The following is a 22705-nucleotide window of genomic DNA, read 5'->3' as shown; positions in this document are numbered from 1 at the left end:
GTGACAGTTGTTTATATGAATGTCTCCAAAATCTATGTTTCTGGCCCAAGAATTCCCTGCTGAGCTCCAGCCCCTATCGACCCAGTTGTCTAACAGAGACCTCCTCCAGGGTGGCCTGGAGGCCTCAGACACTGAAGCAGAGCTCACCTTTTCCCCAAAGCTCTGCCCGTTGGTTCTATGTCAGTCTGTGGCACCACCACCCATCCAGGACAGTGCTCCAGAAACCCCACCATGCCTGCATCCTCTGCAACCCAAGTTCTGTGATTTTATTTTACTCCTTAAAGTTTCTAGAATGTGCCTCTCCCAGGCCCCGTTTTCTGTATTCCTGACTCAGTTCAGGCCATTTTCCTCATGGATAGTCCTTGAGATGTTTCTCCTCCATTCTGCCCATGTGAGCTTTCGAAACCTTTGTCTGATCTGTTACTTTTCTTCTTGAAATCCACTAATGGTGCCCTATTGGCCTATGGGAAAAATTATAGTCACCGTCAAGTTAGTTCCCAGTGCTCTTTAGTGCCTTGTGAGATCCTGAAGGGAACGAGATAGAGCTGCCCTCTCCCGACCTTGGCAACTCCACAGCCCTTGCCCTGAACCAGGTGCTATATTAGAAAAGGAGGCAGCAGGCATCACACATGTGTAACCTTGTTTCATTTTAGGATTGACCAGCCACTTGAAAAGTTTTAGAGCCTATCTCTCAACAAGAGATAAAACTCTTATTGGCATACCTCTCTGTCTCTCTTCTTTACCAGTAATCACAATTTTGGATAAGCTTTTGCATTTTTGCAACCATGAAGGATGGTAAGGAAAGAGGTCTAATATGGTGAGTCTTGAGCAGGGCAGGTAACAGCTACAGTTGCCAAGATGGATCCCTCCAGGACGTGCCTTCCTCAGCGTGGTCTTTGTCAATGTGTCCCCTGAGTTGTGCAGTGCAAGCCTGTGCGGCTGAACAGGAGATACTTGGGAGCAGCCCTGCTGTGCGGCTGCAGTCTGAAAGGAAATGATGCCTGGTTGCTAAGCCTAGGAAGAGGGTGAGTGTCTGTGTGTGTGTGTGAGTGTCTGTGTGTGTGTGTGTGTGTGTGTGTGTGTGTGTGTGTATAGAGTGGAGGGGAAGGGAGCACAGAGATATCAGGGGAACTAGGGCTTGAAGATGGAGCTCTTTTTCTGAGATGTGATGGAAGGAAGCAGTCGTGGTGTGTGTGTGGTGGGGGTGGGGTGGGGTTGCAGGGATTGAGGCCAGGGAGTGGCGGCTTCTGGAAGGGTTGAGAAAAGTATTTACTTTTGACCCCCAATTTGTATCATTGGTTTCGTTAAGGGATATAGTTAAACCAAAACCAGAACTGTTAGGCCTAGATCTATAATCTAAATACTATTTATTTTATGGTAAATGGGTTGGAGTTTACAGTCAAGCCTAGTGACCTTTGGGTCTTATAGGAAAACAGCCCGTTGCTCCCCAGACTAGTCTTTTTATTTTCCTCACTGTGGGAAGCAGGCCCCTTAAAGAGGTTTTTACTGGTGACTCCTCCCAAGTGCTGCAAAAGTGGAAATGAAACTGTATCCCCAATAAAATCTTGTTAGGTGTTGAAACTGTTAGGAGCTACATTAAAAACTGTCTCCCACAAATTCCCTTTTTGAAAAACCAAATTCATGAATCTAAATATAAAAATAGCCTGTATAACAGATGAACTGCAGCTCCTTTCCAACAATGCCTCCTGCTAGGGCAACACATATATTAGAAATGAGATTATGAGATATAATTAACTCATCTGCCTATGCTGTTGCTCTTTGAATGTTTCCAAGTTTATTTTAGGAAGATTGACAGTCATAATTATATTGTCAAGCATTTGTCATTTTTGCTGTAGCAACAACACTGAAACCCAGACAAAAAGCTCCCACCTGACTTTGATTGGAATGGTGCAGCAGACAGATTTCAGTTGCATGTCTTTTCCTAAAGTGCCTTAGCATTTGTCAGCAATTTGCAGCTAGCAGCGTGTATAATTTTTTCTTTGGGTTCAAGAGTTTAGGAGGAAATCCTGTCATGTTGCCATAGTGCTTCGTCACCTTTCTGGGTTGAGCACAGATGAGTGACTCAGCCCCTGGGAGGTCTCCTAGGAGAACAGGCTCCACTTGCTGCTTCCTCACTAGCTTCTGCGTGAACTCTGTGCCGGCAACCTGGCGAAGAGACTCCTGCCTTGGAGGGGCTGGGGCTTCAGGACCTGAGTGCCCCCCATTGTTGGAAGGCGGTGTCATGTGGTAGGAAAAGGGCAACTTTGGAGCCACACAGACCTGGTTCCAGCACTTTCTTTTGAGGCATCAGTCACTTGGTATTTTCCTAGACTTCATTTGTCATCCTGGGAAAATCATGCTTGTGTTGCTGGGCATGTGTAAGCATGGAGATCCTGTGTGAGTGTATATAGGTCTGAAAAATAATGAGTGTCTAATAAGGGGTAGCTGGCATCCTTAGTATGTGTCATCTGCTTTCTGACAGAGGCAGCCATTTGATTTAAGACAAAAATGGGAAACTATTTCCCACCCCATTCCTATGAAGAGAACCGCATTTTATGATAGTCTGAGCTTCTTGAGAGATGAGGCATTTTGTACAGAGGTTTTAAAATCAGCTAAATTACCTTCTTTTTGTCATTGCTGTTTCTGAATCCAAAAGGTGCTTATATTTGTCCGTCTTACCCAGTCCCTCAGTGGACTGTCTTGCCCTGCAGTGCATGTTAATAACTAGCAGAGGCACAGACCTCGACCCTTGTAGGTCCACCGCTTCCTTTTCCATGGGGTCACTGGTCCCTGACCTGGCTAACCTGTCTCCGAGGGCTTTCCCTGCACCTCTACACCTTGTCAACACCTTTTTTTTTTTTTTTTGACACAGTCTCACTCTTGTTGCCCAGACTGGAGGCTCACTGCAACCTATGCCTCCCGAGTTCAAGCGATTCTCATGCCTCAGCACCCCAGGTAGCTGCGACTGTAGGCGTGCGCCACCATGCCTGGCTAATTCCTGGATAATTTTTGTATTTTTAGTAGAGACGGGGATTCACCGTGTTGGCCAGGCTGGTCTCGAACTCCTGACCTCAAGTGATTGGTCCGCCTGGGCCTCCCAAAGTGCTGGGATTACAGGCGTGAGCCACCCCACCCAGCCTTCAGCATGTATTTTGTATTTGATAATTTCCTCCTTCAGAGTTTTTCTGCTTTTCCTCCCATGGCATGTGAGATGAAAGAGAGGCCCTCTTCCTCCACCTCAGCCCTGACGGGTCACCGTGTTGAACCCTTCCCCACTTGGAGTTTCTTTTCCTTTTTCCTAAGGAAAGGGGGAAAAACAAGGTGACCTATTCCATTTCTAGAAATGGAATAACTAGACCAGAGCTTATTGACAGAGTTCCTGAGGGAAAGAAACACCAAGTGTTTGTGCATTTAATCCTTTGCATCTGATGGGAGAATTGACTTTCAAGGCATGCTTTGGGGAGCTCTCAGAACCCGATTTTGAAGGGAAAGCATTTTGTGCTGTTTCAGCCCCGTGGGACGTATTTGCCAGCACAGGTGTGTGGTGTGCACATGGAGTTCTGGTGCTCCATGTTCTAACATTCCAGGACATTACTTTGATGTCAGTGAAAACTTCCATTGACTCTAGGAGCGATGAAACAGCAGCAAGCATGGCAAATAGGTTTATTTCACGTGAAGCCTTGCTCGTCTTATTGGTAGCGACAGCCCGCAGTGCCTTGCTGTAGAGAAGTCTGGAAAAATGCAGTGGCTGATGAGGGAAGTTATGTCTGGGTGGATGGTAGGGCTCATGGTTCATTGTTTTCTCTGCATAACAGGAAGATGATTTGCCAACCCAACTGGAGTACTCAGCATCTTCATGCTGTCATGTGTCCCTTTGCCTGTCACCATGCCCTTCCGTCTTCTAGGGCTGTCCTCACTGCCTGTCTCTCAGTTCTCATTTTAGATACAGCCTTCTCCAGGAAGCCTGCCCTGATTCATTCAAGCCAATGTAGTCTCTGACTCTAAAATTTCATTATTTTATTATGAAAATAAGCCGAATGCATTCTAATTGTGGAATAATTGAAAAGTAGAAAAATATATAGACACGAAAACAGATCATGTTTTCTTTCCTTCCAGCCATTTTCTGTGCAGTTTTCATACACTGGTTGTTAACATATACCCAATCATGCATCCTGCTGTCATGAGCACTTCCATTCCATTAAAAATTACCCATCAGCCCGTTAGCGGCTGAAACTTCACGATAGGGCTAATGATGGACTCGCGAGTGCTCCTGACATTGAATATTTAACTTGTTCCCATTTTTGTATGTTGTAAGAATGCTGAAATGAACATCTTTGTACATTTTGGACTTTTTTAAAGGATGGATTTCTAGAAATGGAATGACTAGACCAGAGCTTACTGACAGATTTAAAGACACCTGATATATCTTTCCAGACAGTAAACTTTCAGAAAGCTTTTTTTCAAACCAAATTTATATTCCCTCCAGTAGTGTACGAGACCATGGGGTTAAACATTCTATCATTGCTTCTTAGGGCAAAAATAAGTGTTCCCTGTGTTACCAGGTTTGGATCTTCGCCCTTATTTATGTGCACTTAGGTACATTTGTTTACAATCTGTGTTGGCAGATTTTCTCTCCAGAGGGTGGCACCTGCCAGACTGCAGCATCTAGTGGCTGCTGTTGGGCTGGTGTCGCACCCTTGGCTTTTACGGCAGCCTTATTGCTATGCCAGGAAGTGGATTCTGCCAGGAGTCCTTGGACTGATGCAGTGAAGAAAATGCTGTTCCCTCTCCCAGGCGCTGGCATTGCCAGGGCCCTCTCTTGTTCTGGGGAGTAGCACCTGTGCACAGCTCTGCAGTTCCCTTGGCCTGGCCCGTGGTGGCACTCAGGCTATCATGCTGAGGAGAGGCCTGGCTCATGATGTGGATGACCAGGGACTGTTGGTTTTCCTGGTCACTGTAGGCAGTCTCTGCAGTGACCATGATGGGGGTGGGGGTGGGAAAAAGTATTTTTCCAAGCAAGATCTGAGAGCACCGCTCATGGAGGAGGGGAGCGATGGCATTTTAATATGTGGGATTTTTGTAAAGGGGGATATCTTGCAGAATGTGTGCATACTTTCTTGTCTGGAAAGAAGGAGGTGTTCTTTGTGTAAGTGGATGTGTGCCTGGAGTGTACTGTTTGGGGAAAGGAAGTAGATGAGCTTCTGCTCATTGCAGGTGCTTCTTCCGCTTGTTTCTATTCCCAGGGTAACTGCCCAGGTCCCAAGGTACACGACTGGTCGCACTGCAGAGTGTCTGCCAGTGTGTCCCGCCCCTGCCGACCACCTGCAGCAGAAGGCTGGATGTGGAGCAGAGCCTTTTTTTGAGAGTGGAGAAAGGGAAAAGGTCTCTGTAGAAGACTGAGGTCTGGTTTAGTCCCATTTGCAGAAGCAATGTTTTAGGGTCACTTGGTTCTTCAGCTTTTGTCCAGACTCCAGACTGGCTACGGATTTGGGGATCTTAAGAGAAATTAAGCCATGGGCCTGTGCATGTGCCATCAGTCTGCCTGGTCCAAGGGAGTCTGTATGCCTGATTGTGAGGGCCACTTGCCCTGAGTGAAGGGCAGATTATTGGGAGGCTTAGACCCCTTGTTCATCTTTTTGCCCATGACTGTCTATGTAAATGGCCCTTGGATTTGGGAGCTTCGATGCTTTCAGTGTTTTGAAGTGGTTTGTGATAAACTGGTCCTATCTCCCCTGTCAAACCTTTAGGTAATTTAGGGTGCATTTGGAGTACCTGGTCTCTAGCTGCCTGGACTGCCCATTGTCTGTTGGCAAACCTCTTGGAAGTGGTGTTTTCACTTCTAGGCACGCTCCTACCCCTGTGTTTAAATCTCCCAACTTCCATGCCTCATAGGTAGGTCTGCCCTCAGGCCCCATGCCTCCAGATGACCAGTCTCACTGTGGTCACCCTGGGCTCTTCCTAGATACAAATGATGATAAAACAACATCTCCCCAGGGTTGTGGATTTTGTTGGGTTTGGGAAATGCTGGGATCTCACGATCCTGCAGTGCCTATTATAGAACCCAGTTGCTTGCCAGTTTTCTTTCATCTTTCATCTACTTATAATCTACAGAGCAAGAATGCTGGTGATTATGGACTATATTTGCCAGATTTCTGAATGTAGTCTTAGGCCAAAAGGAATGTGGTAAACCCAAGCACAAGGCTAATAAAAGTAAAGATGGTTAGAGTCCGTTAGAAAGTGTGCATGAAAGAGAGCTTTGTACTCCCCAGTAGCAGACCTGTTCACCCACACCCATGCATCTTGCTGGGGATGGCCTGCACAGAGCAGACAGCATGTTTGGGAGTGTGGGACTCATCTGAATGCTAAGTAAGTAGTAGGTTTGGAACGAATGCAGGTCCCTGTAAGTGAGGACAGATACACGTCCCAGCTGTAATGTGAGAAGATAAACAGGGAGGCAAGCCAAGGATCCCCCAAGGTGTCCCCAAGTCCTGAAGGGCAGAGGGCGGAGCCTCTGAGGACCAGGCAGTCGGCCGCTGCTCTTCTCAAATTAGTCATTGCAGTGTGCTGGGAGGAGGGGAAGACACAGGCAGCATAAACCTGGCAGATCTTCCTGGAGCCTCCATTTTACTTGAAATGTTTTGGGGTGGGGGGTTAAAGGCAACCTTTTGATTGATCAATAATTGAAAACATTATGTATGAAATTTAATGCAAATATATAATGGTGTAGAATACAACATGTGTAAATGAAATAGAATGCAAGGACGTGAACTTCTAAGGTAAAGCTTTGGGTGCCAAAGAAATTTTTCATCCCACTGAATGTCATTTAAGACCACATCTCCGTTGACCTGGCTCGCATTCCCAGAATCTGCAGTCACGCTCTTAGGTGACTGTCGGGTATTTTGGAGGACATTTTTAGAAAGCCGTTGGAGGGGAATCAGACAGGTAACTGAGACTGCTGGTGTGCTTTTAAGAGAAGTTGGAAGAAGAGACATCGTTTGTGCAGAGGGTGGTAAATGCATATGCCTGCAGGCTCAGGGCACAGCCTACCCAGCCACATCTAGTAGGGAGTGATGGGAAGTGTGGTAAGATGGAAAAGATCTTGCCATGTGAAAGGTATGATGGGGAAGAAGGAACCAGGCACCACTCAGGTCTAGCTGATTGTTAATGAGTGTTTGGATTTTTCAGGAAAAATTGAATATCTAGATTTTGTGTAAAGTTTCTTTATCTTAAAGCTATCATGGGCCAAGCAAAACACGTCTATTGGTAGCTAGTAGGAGACGATCATTCCCAACTCAACTGATTTGTCAGTCAAGTAAAGGGTTGCATGCTGAGCATGCTTAGTTCTGTGCTCCAGAGCTCTCTGTAAATGTGTATTCCTGTTGTTAAGTTTACATGAGATTCTGTAACTCCCAAAAAGTTGGCAAGGTTTATTGGTACGCAGAGGCTTATGTTTAAAGATTCCTGTACTTACATGTCAGAGAAGACTAGGGTTTCACTGTACATTAGCCCAGATTTCACTCCCAGCCTCGGTGTGTGTGTGGCATCAACCTTAGAAAGCCTTGGAGTTCACCTTGCCTGCCACTGCTTCTATTCATTTTGCCCCAGGGGGAAGGTAGCCTCAGTCCTGTTGGGGTCCTGTTATCTGTGGAACCCCTGGAGCCTCTTTGTCCCCCATCCCCAGCCTTAGAGGGAGGACAGGGTTGGATCTGGGTGTTAGCTGACATTAGGTGAGAACTGTGGAATCAATACCCAACCCACCACTCCCTCCTACAGCTCTGTCGGCTTCTCCCAAGTCTTAACAGCTGACTTGGGGCTGCTAAAATCCAGGTCAGAGGGATTACAATTTGCATGGCCTTCTGCCAGTCTGGGCGGTTGGCAGAATGTGGGTCGAGAGAGCTGCGTTGCTGAGTCATCTCTGCTCTAGCTTGCTCATGAGTGAAATGAAGGCTGTCCTTCTCCATGTTCAGGGGCACTGGGGACAAGGCCTGCAGCTCCCATTTGTGGAGGTGCTTCCCGTTGGTTTTAGGATGCAGGCCTGATCCCATGGCTTAGCCTCCCAGGGTCTGCGTGGCCTGAGTTCTCAGCCTGCTGGCCTCCGCTCCATCACCCCTCCCTTTGGGCTCTGTGCTTCAAAACTGGGGCCTTATTTCAGGGGTGGTGGTGGTGGTGCTGGTATCACTTATTTCTTAGCAGGGGAGCACAATATATTTATATATTTTTAAAATCAACTTTTAATTTTGGAATAATTTTAGATTTACAGAAAATTTGCAAAGGACATTTGCAAAGCAAATACAGAGTTGCTGTATAACTCAGTTTCCACTAATTTAACAACTTACATTGCCATGCTGCATTTGCCTAAAAAGGAAACCAACATTGGTATATTGCTATTAATTAAAATTGCTTTATTTGGATCTCTCCAATTTTTCCATTAATGTCCCTTTTTCTGTTGCAGGATTCAGTCCAGCATGGCATATTGATTTAGGCTTTTTTCGGTTTTGCCAAAACTTCTTGCATCCTACCACCTCATGGTCCATAGAGCATATAATTCTGCCTTTCCCTTAAGTGTTAAGTGTTCTCTTTTTACAACTCTTCTCAACTTAGTGAACTACCTGGGAATTATACCTTCATTCATGGGCCAGATCCTGTCTACATCTCCCTTGACTGTCTTGTAACTCAGGAGATGGCATCACCTCTGCCCTGCTCATGACTGAGTCCTTGGCTTCTAGCACAGGCCAGAGCTGTGGAGTCTGAGTGAGTATCTGTGAGCTGATTGAACAGCTGGGCTCAATAAATCCTTCCTTTTTTTCACTTTTTCTTTTCTTTATTATTATTATTTTTAATTGAGACAGGGTCTCATTCTGTCACCTAGACTGGAGGGCAGTGGTGCAATCACAGCTCACTGCAGCCTTAACCTCTCAGGCTCAGGTGATCCTCCTACCTCAGCCTCCTGAATAGCTGGTATTACAGGCATGTGCCACCACGCCTGGCTCATTTTTGTGTTTTATTTATTTATTTTTTTTGTAGAGTTGGGGTTTGCTGTGTTGCCCAGGCTGGTCTCAAACTCCTGGGCTCAAGGGATCCGTCCACCTCAGCCTCCCAAAGTGCTGGTGTGAGCCACTGCACCCAGCCAAATCATTCGTTTTTAAACACAAGAGCTGCAACTCTCCACAAATGATAGATCTGTGAGCTTCCATGGGGCTTGCCAGACAGGGAGCCTTAGGCACAGAGCACGAGCAGGTGGTGTTCAGCTCAGTGGATCCCTCTTGAGTCCCGGTGGATGTGTAACCAGTGTGGCCCACAAGCTGTGATTCCAACTGCAGTCACGCCTGTGTTATTTTTCTAGTCACACTGGAGTGTAGTCATACCTGTTTTTATCCTAAGGTAAATTCAGCCATACATACTGGGCCAGAAAGAGGGAGGGGGAGAGCAAGCTTCTTCCCTCCTGACTCTGCCTCTGAGTGCCTGCCTCCTGCCACGGGTCAGGTGTGTGCTGCTTTGTCTGGGGTTGGTGGGATCCTGACATCAAGACAGGCCTCCGAGGGGAGAGCACCACGTTCTTGGACCTCACAGAACTGGGGGCTTCAGTGACCCAGTGGGATGCCCCTCCTGTTGAAAGAGTTTTCTTCTCCTAGTGTGGTCTTACCTGTGCCCCTTTGAAGAAATAGTGATCACAGGCAACATTGACCGTAAGTGACTTTTCCTGTATTCAAAAAGTTTATTTCATTTTTAAATAAACTAATATATGCATATAAATGGAAAGTTTAATAATGTCAGAGCTTAACACAGTCTTCCCCATGCCCCACCGTTGTGGTCTGCTTCTCAGAAGAACTACTTTCAACTCTTACTTAGCTGGTTCTTTTACTATTTGCCTCCGAATTTTAAAATAATATGCATACCTTCTAGCTCTTGATTTAACAGTGCTAGACATTATTTAATCTCTCTTCCTCTATCGTCTCAGTATATCTGTTAATATCAGTACCAGAAAAATGTATATAAAATATCTGGTTAAATTCACATTTAGTATTGTCATTATTGTGACTCCGTTTTGCTGACTGTTGAGCTGTGTAGAACACTAAAATTGCGCTTTTATTGGACAACTTTTTTATTTTCCTTGAGTTCAAAATGGCCTCATGGTTTCATTAGCTTAGTTTATTTCAAATGTTCGCTTGAGTTCTGTGGTCTCCACCAACTCTGCCGAAGCCTTCCACAACGCTTTCCAGAGTTAAATGTCAGATTACATTCGTCAGTTTCAGTTTCCCCTCTGGGGAGGTCTTCCCTGAAACCCCCACTCTTCCACGCCAGTTGGAGCTGCATTCTTTTTGGGAAGACCCAGAAAGAAGTTTTCAGCACATTCCAGTATCAGAAAGACTGTTTTCTTCTTAAGAAAGACTATCTCTTCTCACAAGTTTTTTCATCTGGTGCACACTGTGATGTTGTGACTAACAGCGTTCCCCATTCTGCCTTGGCCCAGAGCCTAGAGCTTAGTGTGGGGCCATCTCCTTCCCCCACCAGCCCTACTGCCCCAAACCATGAAAACCATGCCATTGTGTGCATTTATTTTGTTCCAATTTCATCATATTTTCTTCTTCTTGTGTCGCTTTTGGTCAGCTAAAATCTTTGAAAGAATATGTTTTACAAATTAACACAGAAGAATGCTGGGCCACACATTTACAGCCAGTTGATTTTTGACAAAGGGGCTGAGAACATCCACTAGGGAAAGGACATTGTCTCTTCAATAAATGGTGCTGGGGAAACTGTATATCCATATGCAGAAGAATGAAAATAGACTTCTATTTCTCGCCATATACAAAAATCAACTGAAAATCAAACAAAGACTTAAATGTAAGACCTGCAGCTATGAAAGTAGTATACTAAAATAAAACTTTGGGGAGATGCTTCAGGACATTGTTTTGGGCAAAGATTTCTTGGGTAAGGCCTCAAAAGCACAGGCAACCAAAACAAAAATTGACAAATACGATTACATCAAGCTGAAAAGTTTCTGCACAGCAACGAAAACAATCAGCAGTGAAAAGACAACTCACAGAATGAGAGAAAATATTTGTAGGCTATTCATCTGACATGGGATTAATAACCAGAATATATAAAGAGCTCAAACAACTCAATAGCAAAAAACCAAATAATCTGATTTAAAAATGGACAAATTATTTGAATAGACATTTCTCCAAAAAAAAAAAAAAAAAAAAAAACCTTACAAATGGCCAACAGGTATATGAAAAAATACTCAACACTACTAATCATTAGGGAAATGCAAGTCAAAACCGTGCAATATCACCTCATCTCAGTTAAAATGGCGATTATCAAAAAGACTGAAAATAAATGTTGGTGAGGATATGGAGAAACGGGACCTCTTGAACACTGGTGGTGGGAATGTAAGTTAGTACTATGGAGGCTCTTCAGAAAACTAAGAATATGGAACTACCTTATGATCTAGCAATCCCATTGCCAGGTATTTTAAATGGGCAAAGGATTTGGACACACATTTGTCCAAGGAAGGACATGAGCATATTGAAGCGATATTTGTACTCCCATGTTTGTTACAGCACTGTTAATAGCCAAGAAAAGGAATCCACCTAAATGCCATCAATAGATGAATTGATAAGGAAAACGTGGTTTTATATACACAATGAAATATTATAAAGCCATAATAAAGAATGAAATCCTGATAGTTGCAGTAATGTGGATCAACATGGAGAACATTAAGTGATTTGCCAGGCACAGAAAAACAAATATTGCCTGTTCCTTTTTTTTTTTTTTTTGAGATGGAGTCTTGCTCTGTCTCCCAGGCTGGAGTGCAATGGCATGATCTCAGCTCACTGCAACCTCTGCCTTTGGGGTTCAAGTGATTCTCCTGCCTCAGCTTCCCAAGTAGCTGGGATTGTAGGCATGCACCACCACAACTGGCTAACTTTGTATTTTTAGTAGAGATGGGCTTTCACCATGTTGGCCAGGCTGGTCGTGGACTCCTGACCTCAAGTAATCTGCCCGCCTCGGCCCCCCAAAGTGCTGGGGTCACAGGCATGAGCCACCATGCCAGCCTGTCTGTTCTTAATCATATGTGGGAGCTAAAATATTAGATCTCATGAAGGTAATGAAAAGAATAGTGGTTACCAGAGGCTGGGAAGGGTAGTGGGGAGAGGGGGATGGAGAGGGGTTACTTGATGGGCATGAAAATACAGTTAGAAGGAATAAGATGTGGTGTTCGGTAGCACACTAGAGCAACTATAGTTAACAAAAATTATATATTTCAAAATAGCTGGAAGAGAAAATTTGGAATGTTCCCAACACAGGAAGTGATAAATATTTGAGGTGGTAGATATTTCTGTTACTCTGATTCGGTCATTACACATTGTATGCTTGGATCAAAATATCATGTGTAATCCATGAATATGTACCGCTATTAGGAATCCATGCAAATTTGTTAAAAAAATACATGCTGGATTTTTCTTATTTTTTTAAACAGCTTTATTGAGATGTCGTTCCCATGCCATTGTCTCACCCATCTACATTGTATGATTCAGTTTTTGATACAGTTGCAGGGTTTTTCATCCATCATCACAATCCAATTTTGGAATATTTTGCTCCTAGAAGAAAACTTGTACCATTAGCAGTCACTCCTCATTCTGCCCCACCCTACCCCAGCCCTGAGGAACCGTTAATCTACTCTCTGTCTCTGTTAATTTACTCTTTCTGGGCATGTCATATAAATGGAATCATATAACATGTGGTCCCTTAGGATGGGCTTCTCTTGTGTTATAGCATGAATCAGTACTTCATTTTCATTGCTAAATAACCAGATACACCACATTTGTTTATCCATTCAGCAGTTGATGGACATTTGGATTGTCTCCACTTTTTGGCTATTGTGAATAATGCTGCTGTGAACATTTGTGTAGAGGTCTTTGTGGACATATGTTTTCATTTCTCTTGGATAAATATCTACAAGTGGAATTGCTAGGTTATGTGATGACTGTTCAGCCTTTTGAGGAACTGCTAGACTGATTTTCAAAGCTGCTGCACCATTCTGTTCCCAACGGCAATGTATGAGGGGTCAAATTGTTCCACATTTTGCCAATACTTGTTATTGTCTGTCTTTTTTTTTATCTTTTATTTTATTTTATTTTATTTATTATTATTATACTTTAAGTTCTAGGGTACATGTGCATAACATGCAGGTTTGTTACATATGTATACTTGTGCCATGTTGGTGTGCTGCACCCATCAACTCATCAGCACCCATCAACTCGTCATTTACATCAGGTATAACTCCCAATGCCATCCCTCCCCGCTCCCCCTTCCCCATGATAGGCCCCGGTGTGTGATGTTCCCCAGTGGGTGTGAAGTGGTATTTCACAGTGATTTTTTACTTGTAATTCCCTAATGACTAATGTTATTGAGCTTCTTTTCATTTATTTATTGGCTATTTGCATTATCTTCCTTGGAGAAATGTGTGTCCAAATCCTTTGCCCTTTTAAAAAATGTTTATTAAGATAGAATTTAAATATCATATAATTTATCCACTTTTAAGTGTACAATTCTGAGATTTTTCATATATTGACAAAGTTATGCAAGTGTTACCACAATCAAGAATATTTTCATCACCAACAAAGAAACCCTGTACCCACTAGCAGTCACTCCTTTGCCCATGTTTAATGGCTTCTGTTTTTTATATTGAGCGGTAAGACTTTAAACACATTCCTTATCAGCTAGATAATGGGCAAGTTTTTTTTTTTCCCCCATTTCTGTGGGTTGTCTTTTTACTTTCTTTATGGTATTGTTTGCAGCCCAAGAGTTTTAAATTTCATTGTAGTCCACTTTATGTATTTTTTTCTCATTACTTTTGCTTTTGGTATTGCCTTTTTCCTTGTATTTTAAAATGGTATTTATTTCTGTAAGCCTTCTCAGACCCTTTTTGAGATCTAAGCCAAACATAAAAATAAACAATGCTGTAAAATGGTGGCATCGACTCTGTCTCAGTGTCGTCTTGGCAGCGAATTCAGTAGTAAATTCCCTAAATTGAGGCCGCAGTGGAGGTGAAGACCTGACACTTAGGAGAAGCAGCCTGCAGGTGAATGGCTCTGTGAGGGCAGTGCCCGTGGTGTCTGGAGAAGCCCTGAGTTCATATACATGGAACTTCTGCTCCTTGTGTGTACTGGGCTGGGCACCAGGTGGAGGTCATCCCTTGAAGCTGCTGAGCATAGAAGCACAGCAGTGTTGGTGAAGTTCAGGGGTCTAACCAGGAGGCCTCCCTGAGGGCATGCGGGGTCTCCTCGGCAGACAGTCTGGGCCAATCAAACACAAGGACGGAATGGGAGTTCATTTATTTTTATTTATTTATTTATTTTTGAGACGGAGTCTTGCTCTGTTGCCAGGCTAGAGTGCAGTGGCGAGATCTCGACTCATTGCAACCTCCGCCTCCAGGGTTAAAGTGATTCTTCTGCCTCAGTCTCCCAAGTAGCTGGGATTACAGGCACACACCGCCACACCCAGCTAATTTTTGTATTTTTAGTAGAGTCGGGGTTTCACCATGTTGGCCAGGATGGTCTCGATCTCTTGACCTCGTGATCCGCCCTCCTCGGCCTCCCAAAGTGCTGGGATTATAGGCACGAGCCACTGCGCTTGACTGGGAGTTCATTTATTTTATGAGCTAAACAGACATAAGTTAGCTAGCCAGGAAAGTTCGCCAACATTTATACCATCATTTCTGCGAGAAAATGAGCCCTAAATTTTAAACCATCCCTAAGTTGGGGATTGTCTGTCTTAATTCATGAGTGTTCTTCTTGCTCTTTCCTTATTTGGGAGGCTGTGTGTGTGTGTGCACTTTTATGTTGTGTGCAAATATGCGTGTATGTGTGTATACATAACATGTTTATCCATTGAGCCCTGGTTCCTGTCCATATAGTTGGTTCAGCAACCACTTACTGAGCCTGCCTGTGGCCACCTCTGTCCCAGGTCCACACAGGAAGGCAGTCTCCCTTCAGCACACCACCTCCAGAGGGACTCAGCTCCATCGTGTCAGGGGCTGTTGAGCTCACAGCGGGGCTGATGATCCCGTTGTGAATTATTCACATCATTTATTTCCTTCCCTTTCAGTCTCACATGTGTCCCTTTAACAGCTCATTAGTTTTGTTTTAAGGACAGGCAGGGAGAGAGGAATGGGGAGAAGCTGAATTCAGTTTGGTTGAATCTTTGTGATAAAGGGTTGAATACCAACTGGAATGGAATTCTTAAATCATCTGGGGATTTCATGTGTTGATCTTGTTCCTGATTCTCATAGATAATTGATTTGGTGGTTTTAAGTTTTTAAATACAATGAGTGCACGTACATTTTTTTGGAGGGGGATGGAGTTTCGCTCTTGTTGCCCAGGCTGGAGTACAGTGGCGCGATCTTGGCTCACTGCAACCTCCGCCTCCCGGGTTCAAGCGATTCTCCTGCCTCAGCCTCCTGTGTAGCTGGGATTACAGGGGTGTGCCACCATGCCCGGCTAATTTTTATATTTTTAGTAGAGGCGGGGGTTTCACCATGTTGGCCAGGCTGGTCTTGAACTCCTGACCTCAGGTATCTGCCTGCCTCGGCCTCACAACGTGCTGGGATTACAGGTGTGAGCCACCGTGCCCACCCCTCCCCCCTTTTTAAAGGAATGAAACAAAAAGGAATGAAACCCTTCCCTCCGCAATACCTTCTCAACCCTAGACCCTCAGCAGAGAAAGAGGCTTACCTCTCTGATAAGTTTCTTGTGTAACTCTTACTTTATTTTTTGTTTGTATACCCAAATAGTGGGTTAAAAATACACAGATGGGATCATATTATACACAGTGTTCTGCATCTTGTTTCTCCTTTTTTCTTAAGAAATGTTGCTTGGAGATGTTTCCTCAGCGGCAGCTCAAACCCACAGCATTCCCCTTGGAGTTACAAAGTGTTCCTTTATAGGAATGGCCATGACTCATTTTAATCCACCCTCTCTTGATGAACAGCTAAGTAGTTTGTAGCTGTTTCTGCCGTTACACACAATGCTCGGTAAAACTCTTGGGTGTCGGTCTTCTGTGCTCTTGCAAGTTTGTATAGATGGACTATTATGTTTGCCATTAAACCATGTAAAGCAGTTTACAGTGATCCTCAGCTGGACTGTGGAATCCTCAGTCTTCGGACCATAGGGTTGTTCTTTTGTGTGGTTTGTGTAGCCTGGCAGGAAGGGCTTGTGTTTAGATTTTGAGAGGACATTTGAGCATCAAGTTAGCAAAGAATGTAAACATTGTTCATTTCAGGAATAAGTCTGAGTAAGATGTTGGATTTATTCTTTGCAGCTTCATAATGCTTTGCATACTGGAAGGACTATGGCTGCATCTTCACCTGGGCCTAGAGAAGGACCAGAGAGTGTAGCTCAGTTGCAGAAGAGAGTTCCCAAGTGCGGACTGATAAGGGATAGCGTTTGCAAATTGCTTCTCAGGGTGGTTTGTAGCAAAATAGACTGACTTTCAACACTTCATATTCCAGAAACACTTCTGCAATGAGAGCAGTCTCTAGAGGGGATCAGCAGGAGAAGTTCTCCACTACTTCAGCTGGTGAAAGAGGTGTCTTGAAGCCATAAGGTGGGAGAGGCAGAGGGCAGCTTAGTGTGGTCGGGCCAGGCTGGACAGGCAGCGTTTGGGTCTGGGCCTGTGAGCCTAGTGGGGGCTCCCGGGGCCTCCTCGCCAGCTGGTGGAGAGGAATGGCAGGTGGGCAGGAAAAGGCCCAGATTCACACTGGCCTCTGTCTCTGCCTGGCAGGGCCACTTGGCACTTAGTAAGTGGTTTGGGGGAGAATGAACTTCTGTGGGCAGTTCCCCCTTTCATGGGTTTGGAGTAGTGGAAGTTGGAGGGGAAGTGGGGCCTGTGGGAAGTGCATGCTCCTTGGTGGCCTGGGCCTGGAGGCCAGACCCGCTTTTCACACTGTCACAAATGCTGGCTTCTTGAATCCTTGTAGCGTCCTCCATGGTAGATGTTCTCACCACTCAACAGAGGAGGATACTGTGGGCTCTGCGGGCACCAGAGTTTATTTATGTGTGCTCCGTATTGGAGGGCTGCGTGTGACCCAGCAGTGACAGGACTGTGGGCTACTGGCTGGAGAGGAGGTGCGCTGCCTGCATCCTTCTGCCTAGCGGAGCACGAAGGACAGGCTCACACGCTCAGGTGCTTGCTTGGTTGGTGGTTCAGTTTGCTGTGAAGCCTGGCCCAGAGTTTGGGCTTCAGTTCTGGGAAAGAAGAGCATGGGGGGCAGTCATGTGTTACCTCCAGAAGGCTGGAGCACAAAGTTAGTTGTCTGACTTGTCGGCCTCTGCTTGCTCCAGAGCCAGAGGTTGGGGCAGAGTGCCAGCTGAGCTGTGTGAGAGATGCCAGTGAGATGCCTGCTTGGCTTCCCAGATGTTGCTGCACGCCCTGGGTGTTTGGGGTACAAAATAGGTGTGTTCAGCTGAAGGAAGTGGACACAGGCCTGGCTGGGACAGGACAGGGTCAGTGCTGGCGGGATGAAGGGCAGAGCCTTCCACTCAGGCACAGCCCAGGGTCAGGGAATTAGATGAGTCAGGTCGAGAGATCCTGGAGTCGCCATCTGCATTGCGTTTCTCGTCAGAAAATGTCTGGCCCCTTCCCAAAGCCCCTTCCTTAATCCTCTCAACCTCTCAGACATGACATGAAGTCTCAGGTTTTGTGGTGAGGCAGGCCCCACCTTCCCCTGGTGGTGCCTCAAGAGCTCTGCATTTCATGCTGTCTGGCTGCCGTTCTGTTCACTGTCTCTTGCATTCCTGGGCACTTACATTGAATGCCCTACTGAGTGAGGCTGGGTGCCTGCCTCAACCAGACTGGGTACAGTACGCCCTTCCGTGCGGCAGATGCGCTGTCTGAGCCAATATCAGCATGCTGCCCCTGTGGTCACACTTCGTGCCTGGGCCGTGCTCCTTGGTGTGAACACGAGTTGTTTTTATATCAGTGTCATTTTTCATTCCCGCCGCGTGCCATGTGCTTTGCCCTCATTCTATCCCGTCTTCCTCTGGGAAAATGTTTTGAGAGACACAATGAAGTTCTCTTTGTCTCCCTCAGCATGTTGTGCTCCTAAGTTCTCTATCCTCCAGTTGGTAAATCTGAGGTTTTTTGTTTTGTTTTGTTTTGTTTTGAGATGGAGTCTCACTCTCACCCAGGCTGCAGTGCAGTGGCGCAATCTTGGCTCACTGCAACCTCTGCCTCCAGGGTTTAAGCAATTCCCCTGCCTCAGCCTCCTGCGTAGCTGGGATTACAGGGTGCATGCCACCACGCCCGGCTCCTTTTTGTATTTTTAGTAGAGATGGAGTTTCACGATGTTGGCCAGGTTGGTCTGGAACTCCTGACCTCAGGTGATCTGCCCGCCTCGGCCTCACAAAGTGCTGGGATTACAGGCATGAGCCATCACGCCCAGCCTTGCCTGAGTTTTAATCAGCCTATGTAAGGCAGTCAGGGCCAGTCTCCACACTTCAGGGTGTGTAGTCAAATTCAAGTACAACTCTTTTTTTTTTTTTTTTTTTTTTTTTTTTTTTTTTTTGAGACGGAGTCTCGCTCTGTCGCCCAGGCTGGAGTACAGTGGCCGGATCTCAGCTCACTGCAAACTCCGCCTCCCAGGTTTACGCCATTCTCCTGCCTCAGCCTCCCGAGCCTCTGGGACTACAGGTGCCCGCCACCTCACCCGGCTAGTTTTTTGTATTTTTTAGTAGAGACGAGGTTTCACCGTGTTAGCCAGAATGGTCTCAATCTCCTGACCTCGTGATCCGCCCGTCTCAGCCTCCCAAAGTGCTGGGATTACAGGCTTGAGCCTCAAGTACAACTCTTGAACAGGCAGAGGAGGAAATGGATATATGAGCATTTCCACCAGAGGTTTCCTGAACACTTGGCCTGGGTTAGACACTGGGGCCAACAGGGTGGCCGAGGCAGGGCCCTTACTCCTCAGGAGCTCCTGAAGACCCAGCCCTGCAGGAGGAGGCAGGGCCCTGAGTGCATGATCCTAGCTTGGCACAGAGTGTGGGGCAGGTGTAGGAAAGAGTCTGTCGTCATCAGGGAAAGAACATGGCCTTTGGAAATAGCCTCAGACCTGCCGTGGGTTGGTGTCTGCCTGCCCATTCTCTGCACAGAGGGACAGTGCCCCTGACCACATGCTGGGATGGCAGACACAGGGCTAAGCATGTCTGCTGGCTGAGGGCAGCCCACTCCCTCCCATGGTCTCATTAGAACCAAATAAGTTCGTGGAAGGGAAGATTCCTTGTAAGCTGAAGTGCTGAGAGTTAAATTTAATCAGAGCCCCAAGGGGAAAACTAACAACTCACCTTCTGGAAGTCTCAAAAATTTTCATCCAAGGGACACTGAGGCTGAGGCTGCATTAGTGGAAACTGTGAAGAAGTGTATTCCAGATGGAAGCGAATAGACTAGGCTTTTCTGGAGGCGCACGGATGGAAATGGCTGTGGGGTGAGGGACTGGGAGGAGCGGCAGAGACAGGAAGAGCTGATGGCATGGGGGGCGGCCAAGCCAGAAGGACACTCCCTGGGGTCTGTATTTCACCCTCGGTGAGGCGGCAGGGTTTCCAGGGGGAGCCTGCCCCAGTGCCCTCGAGCTCTCTGAGCTTTGCCCTGCTCAATCAGCCCCACTCTTTTCCTTGTTTGTGTAATGAAGCCCACTGAAGATAAAATTGCATTCAGAAGAAAGGAACTTGTGACGTCAAGGGGAAGCAAAGAGAAACCCACAGTGAATGGGGAGCCCCTGGAGATTTTCTAGCAGGAATTGGTGTGCTGTGTGCCCTCCTTTCCTATTCTCTTTGACAGGGCACTGCATAGCCCCCTGAGCTTTGTCAGGTCTGCTGAGAAGTTTAGGGGCAGGTACAGTGTCAGGAGCCCCCCAGCCAGGCCCTGGCACTAGAGGCCATGCGGCCAGGCTTGGATGTGGCAGCGGTCTTGGGACAGGTGCTGCAGGCTCTACCACTCTTCAACTGTGTCTTCCTGTTCTCCTCTTCTCCCATCAGCAAGCTCACCCCCTGGCTTTTGATGACAGCAAAGCTGGCCTTCTTGATGGCGTGGCAGGAATGTCCTGGGGAGAGACAAGGCTTGATGACCAGGTGGAGGGAGTGGGAAGACAGGAGGCACTGGGGACAGCATGTGGCTGGGGTGAGCTAATGGGTGGTGGTACTTTCGCCAAAGTCCAGAGCACCGGGTGGGAGCAGCGCTCAGCTCTAGAGATGTCTGGTGTGAGGTTCTTCTGGGCATCTGGCAGAGATCCCAGGTGGCAGCTGGCAGAGGGCCCCCAGCTCAGGGTGGACCCTGCATGGTGTTGTATGCTGGTGGTCTTTTGTGGGCAGAACACCTGCAAGAGGGCTACAGCTGGAGAAATGGGTGAGGAAGAGTGGCTGTTGACAGCTCCCTGGGCCCAGACAGAATTGAGTCAGAATTAGGCAAATTGCAGAGCGAGCTCAAAAGCAGAAACCCAGTTGGGGGAAAGTACTGAGCCCAGGGCTTTAAATGACTAATGCAGAAATGATGTTAAGTTTACCTCCAATCAGAGTGAAACTTTGGGCGGCCCCGCTCCCTCCACTCAGCTGCCCTCCAGGGGAAGTGAGAATTGGCCGGAGCCACAGGTGACCATGACAGGACCTTGCACTAGCTGAGAGACCCCAGGGTTTAGGAAATACGAGAATTGAAGCAAGAGATGGATTATCTTTTGACAGCCAGTTCCCCCAATGAAATTTAGATATTTTAACTAAGCCTAAGGAATGTCTGTCTATTAAGTGTTTGTAGAAATTTCTGTCATCTGCTTGCACTTGCTGTTTTACTCTGCTACATTCTTTTGTCTCTCCATCTCCTTAAAAAAAAAAAAAGCTACATGAAATGATTTCTTTCACGGATTTTAACAAGCCAGGACACAGTGACAGCTATTAGAAATTATAGCTGACAGGGCTGGGAGACAGCTATACAGTTTGCTGGTAACCTTGCACAAATGAGTTGTTTTGGGTGGAAAAACTGTTGCTTATTTACAACACTGAGGCAGAGTTGTTACTTTTGGACCTGAGTTTTGTCGTCATCCTTCCTGTGGGTGTTTTCACTCATCTACCTCCCTAACCACCCACCACACCCTGGGTACGAGAAAAGGTAAGAAGAAAAGACTGGGAGCATCAGAGGATATGAAAGGACTGAAGATTTTCTAATACACAGATGCTGCTGTGGGGCATCACGTGGAACTGACTCTCTTTCTCCTCAGATTTGCTGTAACAGCTTAGTCCCTTAACATTTATAATAAATCAGTTCATGACAAGAAATAGAAAGTCAGCCCCCCTTGCTGGTCTCCCTGATGGGGACTTTCCTTTGGTGGGTAGCATGGGGGCTTATTTGAGTTAGCAGAGGCCCTCCCATCTGAAGAAACTGAGACTCAGGGGAGTTTCCAGGCAGTGAGACCCTAGGTCCGGAAGGTACCCTGATGTGGTATCCCACATAGCTGCTTCCTCTTTCGTGGTTAAAAGCAGATGGCAGACAGCACAGTCAACCACGGTCATCTCTGAGGCTGACTCACAGCAGGCAGATTTTTTTTTGTTTGTTTGTTTTCTTGGCACCGGGAAATCTAAATGAGAGAAGAAATACATTATGAGTGATGGCTCTGGAAGCTTCTTGTGGGTGGACAGTGGTGCCCTTCCTGAGTGGGGAAGGCAGGGGCATCTCTGCTGCTGTCCTTGGGCACTGCCTTTCAAGAGCACCACACTGCCCCTTGGATGCACCCACAGACAACACTGAGTGACCGACCTCCATCCTCACTGGTCTGACCTGGAGGCAGCTGACTGAACCAGCTTTTAGGAGGCACTCATGTGAGTTTGTGTTAAACAGAAATGATTGAGTTGATTGGGTTCAGGAGAGAGACAGAACTGGCATCGAAATCACCTTCCTGGCACATATGTTCTCAGTCCTCCTGGTTTTAGCTTAGGCCTCCACACCACCAGAGACTCCCTGAAGATTTTCTAATACACAGATGCTGCTGTGGGGCATCACGTGGAACTGACTCTCTTTCTCCCTAAATTTGCTGTAACAGCTTAGTTCCTTAACATTTATAATAAATCAATTCATGACAAGAAATGGAAAGTCTTCTAAGCACAAGAAATTGTTTTTTGACTCCAGGTTAGATATTACCAGATTTAATGAAAATGCGCATTACGAGAATTGAGGGGGTGTGAAATTTGGTAGTAGTGAAAAGGAATGACAGAAGTACACGTGGAAGTGCTTCCTAGTACCTTCCTGGGAAGGGAATGCTGACAGGGTGTGCCATAAGCCATGAAAAGTTCCATGGAAAGGGGAGGAAGCTCCCTCAGATTGCTTTGAGTTGTATTTTTCCACACCAGAGTATCATTTCCAAGCTGGTGGTTGTAACTAGTGTAGTTTCTAAACTTCTGGGGTATTTTTTTTTTTCCTGATTCATTTTGGATCACAGGTTCCATATTCTCACTCTTCATAGAGACATAAAAGTGGGTTGTAGAGAATGTTAACTGCATCTTTAGGTTGAGCTTTACTTGACCATGATTCTCAAGAATAAACCCACACAGCACACAATGTAACGACTTAGCAGGGGCCTCCTAGAATAGTGGGCATGTGCCAGGTGGTTCGCATGTGCTGTTTCATGTAAACCTCAAGGCAAGACAGAAATACCCTTCTGCATTCT

General features: G+C 46.1%; 1 protein-coding gene across 2 annotated transcripts in view; it reads left to right on the top strand.

The window, feature by feature from the left end:
- The window catches only part of VOPP1 (VOPP1 WW domain binding protein), a 104778-nt gene that overhangs the window by 17369 nt on the left and 64704 nt on the right, over nucleotides 1-22705 (top strand). The window contains exon 1 of one of the 2 annotated variants that reach the window (XM_050783538.1): nucleotides 1240-2247. The exons of the other annotated variant lie outside the window; for it this stretch is intronic. Coding sequence (XP_050639495.1) covers nucleotides 2075-2247 — 173 coding nt within the window. The 5' untranslated portion in view covers nucleotides 1240-2074. Of the gene's footprint in view, nucleotides 1-1239; nucleotides 2248-22705 lie in introns of those variants that run through there. 2 annotated transcript variants of the gene reach the window in all.

This window comes from Macaca thibetana, chromosome 3 (assembly GCF_024542745.1).
Source record: "Macaca thibetana thibetana isolate TM-01 chromosome 3, ASM2454274v1, whole genome shotgun sequence".
In the NCBI taxonomy this organism is placed as follows: domain Eukaryota; kingdom Metazoa; phylum Chordata; class Mammalia; order Primates; family Cercopithecidae; genus Macaca; species Macaca thibetana.
Note: the sequence above shows the minus strand (reverse complement) of the source record. Positions and strands in the feature narration are given on the sequence as shown.